Source organism: Archocentrus centrarchus, chromosome 19 (assembly GCF_007364275.1).
Source record: "Archocentrus centrarchus isolate MPI-CPG fArcCen1 chromosome 19, fArcCen1, whole genome shotgun sequence".
Classification (NCBI taxonomy): domain Eukaryota; kingdom Metazoa; phylum Chordata; class Actinopteri; order Cichliformes; family Cichlidae; genus Archocentrus; species Archocentrus centrarchus.
Window position 1 is genome coordinate 27,811,763 of NC_044364.1, and position 8,699 is coordinate 27,820,461.

At 41.1% G+C, this 8,699-nt stretch overlaps 1 protein-coding gene across 1 annotated transcript; it reads left to right on the forward strand.

Annotated features, from left to right (window-relative positions):
• The first annotated feature begins 901 nt into the window (after window positions 1–901).
• On the forward strand, window positions 902–8,452 carry ormdl3 (ORMDL sphingolipid biosynthesis regulator 3). The gene is made up of 4 exons (XM_030755716.1): window positions 902–1,210; window positions 1,727–1,931; window positions 2,469–2,620; window positions 4,381–8,452. Exons 2-4 carry the CDS (start codon window positions 1,758–1,760, stop codon window positions 4,514–4,516), a joined length of 462 nt encoding a protein of 153 aa, XP_030611576.1. The 5' UTR covers window positions 902–1,210; window positions 1,727–1,757; the 3' UTR covers window positions 4,517–8,452.
• Window positions 8,453–8,699: the final 247 nt, after the last annotated feature.

Sequence of the window (8,699 nt, forward strand, 5' to 3'; positions counted from 1 at the left end):
ATTTCACTGGAATATGATGGAAATTACCACAAATACAAGGAAATGCAGCCCAATAAAAACTATGAAACTACCTATGACAGGATGACACTAGTGTAATTTTTGTCCTTTATTATCATTTTTATGTTTCACATAATGGTGAATAGTGATGTGAAGTGACATAGTATATGGCAGTCTCACAAAACTCCTGGGGCTGAAAAAATGAAATGCAAATCTCAAATCCTTATTCACAGGGGGATGCCGCAGCACTGCAAATCAAATGTGCGATTGGCAGATTTTTACAGCAGATGACCTTCCGACCACAACCCCCAAAGGATCCGTATCTCCTCCTTGGATCAAACTGGGTATTTTTTCCCTCTAAGCCACTTCTGGAGCCACTTGCCAATCTAAGGAGACAGAACATCAGCTGAAATCACAGTCAACAGTTTTCATATTTATTGCAATAGAAGGAGTGTTTGAAGATCAAACAAAGCATAGCATGCTTTTATGCTTTCTGTATTTACCCAGGGAGCTCGGGAAGTTGCATTTAATTTAAATGCCATGCCCCCCCCCCCCCCCCCCCCCCCACCCCCCAAATGTGTTAAATTTTAAACAAATTCAGCATTACTAACGCTACTACTACTAACGTTTTCAATAAAACCAAGTGTATTTTTTTTAAGAAACCATTTAATTGCACGAACTCTATTTCATCATTTTAAATTTTAGTAGTCCTGTTATTAAACGTAGCCCCTAAGTGTCAATCATACTCTTTCCCCTTAGTTCCTCCTCTGCTGTGACGCAAGGGACACGTATATACGCGTTTTCAGCGCACTGGGCTGTGATTGGCCAGGTTAGCCCACATGACGTAGGGGCAGCGAATCACAGGGAAATGCGAGGAGCAAAAGAAAGAAAAAAAATCCGCTGAAACATGCGGCTGAGGGAGCGAATAGCGGTGACGTAACATCGTGGACCGTGCCGTGTTGTCACCAGCTGTTGGTGAAAAGAAGACGAAAGAAAAGTGGACCCGTCTCGGTTGATTGTGTGTCCACGAGTGGACCGTAGCGCGTACAGCCACGCTGGGAGCTGAAGGAGAGTACCGGGTGACTAATGGAAGCCCCGCAGACGCACCAGCCTCGCAGGGATAGTTACATAACTGAAGCCATCGATAACGCGAAAACTGTGATAACGGAGTAGTACCCTTACAGGTCGGAGTTGAAGCCATTTTTTCTCTGCAGTAAGTGCATCGATTTAATTAATTAACCTTCATTAACGCATTTTAACTCTTTCTTTTGTTGTTGTTTTACAGCCCACTGAAAGATCTTTGAAAAAGATCATTTGCTTCCAGTGATGTTTTCAGACAACTTGCAAAACAGCTGGAATGACCATCGCTTGCGACACTGTTTATTCTGGTCAATCAGTTGCTACTGAACCAGCAGACACGAGCTTGCTCAGCAGTTTATATTCGTGTACAAGGCTACTTCTTAAACTAGGGAACAAAATCTTAATTTTGTCATATTTACATGTTTTTCCCGTAAATACCACCCCCGCAGGTTTCTGATTGGCTTGTAGGTGTTTGTTAAAGCCTACTGTTGCTTCATTGCAACACAGTAATTGTTGCCTTTATGCAGTTTCATCTAGGGGCAACCAAGCTGGATGATTATTTTTATTTATTTTGTTTGTTGAGTTCATCACAGGTGTCTGTATAGGTTGTGAATAACCACGTGTGAACGTCTTTGGGTTTCTGTTTCAGGACACCGTTACAGAAGTTTCACACCACCATCATGAATGTGGGAACAGCACACAGCGAGGTTAACCCCAACACCCGAGTGATGAACAGCAGGGGTATGTGGCTGTCTTACATCCTGGGCATTGGCCTCCTTCACATCATCCTGCTGAGCATCCCCTTTGCCAGTGTACCCGTGGTGTGGACCCTCACCAACCTCATCCACAACCTGGTTAGTGGTGTAGAGTCCCTGAAGGCACCAGCACTGTGAGAGTTTGCCTTTACTGTTAATTGAACAAGATGGGTCAGTGGGGAGCACGAGCAGCACAGTAATGAGGTTTAAGATGTGGTGAATCAGAGAAGTTGAAGCTGAGTCATACACAGCTGCTTGCTGCTTTCCTGCTCTTAGTCATGCCCTTGGTTAATAAGGTGATGCTATAACATGTTTTTTTTTTCCTTTTTCATTTTCAGAGTTCCTCCTTTTTGTATTTTTGTTATAAACCTTGTTACACAAGTGAATTTGCTAGTTGGGGCATGGGCTCTTTGATCATACAGCTTAAAAGTGCTCCTAATACCAAGAGCACATCCAGCTGTTCATCATGGTTTTTACAGTAAATGCAGAATTTGTTAAAGATGAAGCCTTTAACCTTGTGTTTACTAACTTCATGGAAGATTTTGTACTGAACAAAGTTTACTGTTTTATTCACACATAATAATCCACTAGTATGGCACTTATGTTGCAAGAGGTCTCTTTCCCCCCTCCCTGTAGTGCATGTACCTGCTACTTCATACAGTCAAAGGGACACCGTTCGAGACCCCAGATCAGGGCAAAGCTCGCCTCCTTACACACTGGGAGCAGATGGACTACGGTGTGCAGTTTACTGCATCACGCAAGTTCCTCACCATCACACCCATTGTCCTGTAAGTTGCATTGTTCTGCTTTATGTTTAATGCTGCATGTTAAGAGTGCAATATAATGGGACAGCACCTTAAGCAAGTACATCAGGTCAAAGAAGAGTGCAGGTGGAAAATGACACATATACAGACGGCCAGAGTAGGTCAGTTCTCTGACAAGGACGTGATGTCTCGCTATCTTGTGATCCACCAGCGCTTCAGTGTTTGACGGGCCCACAGCTAAAGCAGCTTGCTAGAGGTTGAACCTGTGTGCCCCCGCCTTAATCAGTGTGCTACGACTTTTAAATGGGACTGAGCCTGAATACAGCTATGCTTCTGTGAAAATCTTATGTTGCATTGTAAAATGCACTGCTTATTTTCCTCTGGAGTGTGGGTTGATTAGCATACCTGCTACTCCCATATTAGCCAAGCCTGCAAATTGAGAAGGGGGCTTAGTATTTACAAAAGTACCGCTTGCTACTTTCTTGGCCTTTTTCTGTCCTTATTAACCACAAGAGTTCAGTTTACAGGAAGCACTCTGCTTCCCCCAGGGCTTATTTGCCAGCTCAGCACGAACATTGTAGCGATAGCAGTTTTGCAGGTGTGGACATTGTTTTTGCGCTTATTTAAAAGGGCTCTTTGCCATTTTATTTTGCAACCAGAGCCAGCAGGAAGAAACAAGTGGTCAGTCTCTAGACTCCAGATGGAAAGGCTACATATCTGCTCAGATCTTCTGGGAGTGTTTTCTTACATGCCCTTACCTGTTCTGCTGGGAACAGGATATGCAATTCATCATCCTCACTTAATAAAAATCCCTCACTGGCGTGTGTAGTCACACCTAAAAGTGCAGCTGGTATCAGTGTTTTATTTATTCCAGCATCTCTGCACCCCCTGCAAACATGTAGCCAGCACCCAGTCACAGTTTGTGCAGGACAAGTGTTATTTTTTTTTTATTTATCTTGTTTTTATCAGAGGATCATATTGACCTAAATAAAATACATATTGGGCCAGATTAAGAACTGTGAGATAAGACATACATATGGCTGAATTATGTTAAACTCTAAAAGCAGATTTGGTAGCTTATTCTACGTTTGCCACCCCAGAAGGGCAGATCCTACTTAACAAACAAATTTTGGCTGGAAATTGTTGACTTTTCTTTTTTTAACTTATAAAATATCACTTTGTTTTCCTCTCAGGTTAAAGAAAAGAAAACTGTCATACTAGCCTATATCCTCCTAATTGTCTTAAATATGCCACTGCACTCATGAAAGATGCTGTATTATGTTACAAATATGTAGTCAAGAGAGGCTGTTTTACAATCCCGAGAATCTAATATTTATTATATGTTAAGTCTCCAAACTCAAACGTTAATCCCTTTATTGTGCAGACTCACAGCAGTGAATGAGGCTCTTTCTGTCCTCTCCCACAGTCCAAAGACACACAGCTAATTCTGTGGTCCAGCTCCTGTACTTCAGATCTCCACTTCATACAGCACTTTATTCTGCATACTTGAAGCACTGTATGGATTCTGTTGTTTGGCACACTGAAGGTCTCACAGGTCCAACTGCTGGCACAGTTTTAGTGAGTTAGGAAACATCTGGGTGTAATAGTGAGAAGAAAACTAAGTGAAAGGTTTTTGCGTACTTAAAGAGACATGTTATTAGGAATTTATATTTGCTAAAGACATTATGTTTCCCCTCAGACTGCTAACAGCTTGACAGCAGCAGAGAGAAATGCAGATTCATGTCCTCTAATCTTCTCCTTTTTTTTGTTCATCCTTGATTCAGGTATATATTAACCAGCTTCTATACCAAATATGATCGGGCCCATTTTGTGGTCAACACCGTCTCCTTGCTCACTGTACTCATCCCCAAGCTGCCCCAGCTGCACGGTGTGAGGATCTTTGGGATTAATAAGTACTGACACTGCAGAAGAGGACACCTCCTTCCTGCGTCCCTGTGGACTGCTGAGAGCACACAGAGTATCAAGCTTCTGATTTGGCTGCAGAACCATCGGGATCTGTGGCCGTTTGGCGCCTTACTCTGCAGAGCAGCGCGCTAAATAAAGCCTATAGAGCATACTGCCATGGTACCAAACCCCAGGAAAGAGACACAAAGCACTAGAGAGCACAAAGGGAACGTGTTCTGTTCTGATTATTTGTGGAATATCTCTTTGAGTCTCACGATTTTCCAGAGACATTTCAAAAGGATTTCCAAAAGTATTTTGTACATTTCTCTAGAAGTTTTCCAATGTGACAAGTGCCGGGGGGAGCGGGACAATGTAGTTGTACAAATGTGGTGTGCCATTTTGCACTACTGGCACACTGAGGCAGTAATCAAAGCTATTTTGTATGTAATGACACAGTGCTGTATTTATTCAGCTTCACTCTCGTGTGTAGCTTCCTCTTCTTCGAGGTTTCCGAGCTTAGAGCAGAGCAACAATACTTTAATGAAATGGTATATAGGACCTGGGAAGTGCAGCGGAGACGATACACAAGAAACCACAAGATTTTATATTTAGGCCTCGCTGCTGAGCTCAGGGCCAAGATTGGGAAGTTAAGCGGCTCTTATTTTTATCTGACCATTTCCTTATTTGGGCGCCTCTTGTCCTGGTTTGTGCAAAGCTCCCGTCTGTCCATGCACAAAATGAGCAAGAGCACAAGAGCAACCTGACTTAAGAGAGACACAACATCGGTTCACATGTGTCTGTTGCTCATCAGTAAAAGTACTCAGGATTTGTTATGTTAGCATCAGTCGGCTGTGTCTGCATCTCAGTTAGGGACTGAGTTTATTTAGCAAAATGTATCTCGGTACACCTGTGCAGTCTAATGCACTGTAGCACATTAACTCTGTAGTAAGTCTTGAATTACTACAGGTGGTTCTTATCTGATTTGCCTTCACGTACGTGATAATTAGAAATCCTTCACAGTGATGAAAGAAGTGCAACAATAAAGCGCACAGCAGGGTGCATCTGTATCTGCCGGCTGTGGCCATCAGGTCTTCTTTAACCCTTTCTTTCCTGAAGCTTCCTGGTAAAGGTCAACGCTGGTATTTGTTAAAAAAATGCATTTTCAAAGGTTTGAAAAATGCATTTAGGATTTGGTGCGCTTCATTTCTGTTGGATCAAATTGTGTAGAAACCATAGCCAAAGTGTAGTGAAACAGTGGCCTGGGGCTTACATGCATTATGACTTTAAGTAGTTTTTATAGCAGATGTTTCACTCTTCAGTTTGCTTTGCTTTGATTTTCCCGTCTCCTAAACTGTTTAGGTTCCACTTTCTTATCATGTTTTTAGCTCAGTCTGTCTGCTGTTTGGTGCTGGGCGGGTGGGCTACGATGATTGTTTTCTGATATTAGCTGCTGCTGGAAACAAGGCTAACGAGAACAGTTTGTGGACTGGAAAAAGAATTAGAAAAAGGAGACTGGCTTACCAAAAAAATGTAGCTGCATAAGAGTTTCAAAGTAGGTACGATCCAGATCTTTGAAGAGCATCAGGTGCTTCCTGTTCACCTGATTGAAACTGACAGTAATTTACTGTCCTGTGTGCTGAAGGAATTCTTTGCATTACAGTAAAAATGGCTAAAATAAGCTGTGAGGTTGCTGCTTGCTGAGGAACGCAGTGAAAATGGATCTTTTTAAGTTCCCCATATTTCTAGGCTGAGTCATTTATTTTAATTTTTATATTGTGGTCGGAAATGAAACCATCTCACCAGAGCACTGAGTAATGCTTTGATTCAACTACACAGCCAAATGTGTGTTTTCTGACTTGATTTGTCTTAAAAAAAGACACAATTCATAATGATTGACCCAAACTGTAGACCAGATATCCTAGTTTGAATTCCTGTTTGGTGTAATCAGGCAGTCAGATAGACCTGCAGCCATTCAGAGGCACAAACGATTTAAAAATGAAAGCAGACTGAATGTTAATCATCATCTCATGTTTGACCTCCATAATTGATAACTGGTACTGATTAGCTCGGCACAGGCAGGGAGAGAATGAATCGCAGCTCATTGATGCAGCTCGTTTAAAGGGAACCAAAACAGTGTGATGGTTATTTACATGAACAACAATATTAATGGGAGCTCTCCTTCATGGTAACATTTTAAACATTATTCTGCAGTAAGAGGCAAAAATGAATGTTTCTTCTCTTTAGCTAAATTCTTACAATACCAAATGTTTTTATTGTGTATGAAGATCTGAGGATTCATTCAACTCTTTAAGCAGTTGACACAATAAAAAAAAATAGAGGTTATAGATAAAAAGCAGCAGCCATAATAATGTAAACATTTAAAATGACTGGGAATGGCAGCAGTATTAATTGTAGTAGTGACCAGATTCATACTTTAATGGAGACAAATTTTGATTAGGTTTGGTCATTGTGGTTCATGCTGTTACCACAGAGCAGGAAAACGATACATCAGTCAAAGCAATAATCAGCATTGACCAAATGGTTCATGTGTGTGTGTGTGTGTGTGTGCGTAACAGCTGATGTGCCCCAGTCTGTCACACGTGAGCTTCATCATCACTCTAAAGGGCTTCAGTGTGAGACATGTTATAGATTTTCACAGCACAAGACGACCTTTCCTGTTTTTTTACGGGACACTTTGAGAGCAGAGGCTAAACTGAATGTTTGATTAAATGTGAAAAGTTGTGCTTGTAGCTTCTACTTGCTTTTTTTTTTTTTTTTTTTTTTTTTTGAAGGACATATCAAAGCCATCTTCTGTAAGAGTGCTTGACCCTAAATACAATATTTTTCAAGCATCATCTCAAAGTTTTTTATGCTCGCATTTGTGTGTTTGTCGTGTCCTACAGTTGGGAGTTGGTGACATGAAGAATTGTGCTCATCATGTTTTATACTTTGCGTTTCAGTATTTGGTACAACATGATGTGAGTGAGCCTGTCAGGCCTCTCCTGTCTTATTGTGGCTGTACTTAAACTTGTGTTTGCACATTCAGGATGGTCATAAACACAGATGTAAGCGTCAACAAAGAGAGGCTGTATTCAGGACAGCTTGTTTTCAGTGATGCAGGTACTGACATGTCAGAGTTTAGTTCAGAGGCTGCTTAAGAGGATACCTAATTAGTACTTACAGAATAATGGAGGTTACACAACAGCAAAACTGAAAAAATGTATTTAATAAATGTCGGAAGCACTTTGAAAATTGTGAATTGGTGTTATTGTGTTTTGTATTGTAAACTCTGCAGGCTCAGGGCTTTGTAGAGGCAAAAAAGCCTGCGAGTATTAACGCTCGTAACGCACCTCCTGATTGCTATGCAGTAACAGTACTTTTTTTTCTTTTTAACTGCAGTATGGCAGGTTATTAAATCTGAGTGATTGTCCTAAACTCTGCAGATTTAAGTTTTTTTTGTACTCTCTGTCAACTCTACCTGATAGTAAACCTATGCATCCAATCAAAAATTAAATCCATGGTCTTTATTTCCCCATCGCAAGCCGACACTGACACCGCACTCTGTTAGACAACACCGGAGGCTGTTTAAACATTCAGTAAGTGAAAGTAACGGTGAGGTGTTGGGGTAAATTATCAGGATTTCACAGATTATATGTAAGTGCTATGAAAAACAGTATAATAACCTTCTTTTAGGGGCACAGTAATCTTTTTATTTAGTGTCGAGCAGACGTGCAGTTTTTTAAAGGAATGTTGCACTAAATGATATCGGTAAATGCAGTCACTGAGCAATAATCTATTTATGTTACTGTGTGTGATTCATCATAGGCCTTCATATATTATACTATTCAAAGTTCACATGAACAAAAGCACAGGAGAACCACCGCTGTTGTAAAAGGTCAGCAAACCCAGAGCCGCAGCGTGCCCGACTCATCTTCCTTTGGAAGATTTAAACCATCCTATCCAAGTGTATTTAACTTTACAGAATCACAAAAATATATTTGGAGTATGCTGAAGTCTGTGGTAGGGCACCACGCCGCTGTGGCGTGAATTTCAAATATTGCTTTGCTTGTAAGCACCTCAGGAAAATAAAGAAATTGGAGTTTGTCTTTATCTCAGGATGCTTGTGCGCACTGTTCTTTTCATACTCTTTTTCGAGCTTGATGTTCACACATGTTCACAGTGTGTGACTGTGAACATG

Bases quoted from the DNA above. Each gene is read 5' to 3' on its own strand.
- ormdl3 (XM_030755716.1), top strand. From the start codon at position 1,758: ATGAATGTGGGAACAGCACACAGCGAGGTTAACCCCAACACCCGAGTG. The intron at 1,932-2,468 runs GTTAGTGGTGTA...CCCTCCCTGTAG, and splicing joins CCAACCTCATCCACAACCTG to TGCATGTACCTGCTACTTCA. The intron at 2,621-4,380 runs GTAAGTTGCATT...TCCTTGATTCAG, and splicing joins ACCATCACACCCATTGTCCT to GTATATATTAACCAGCTTCT.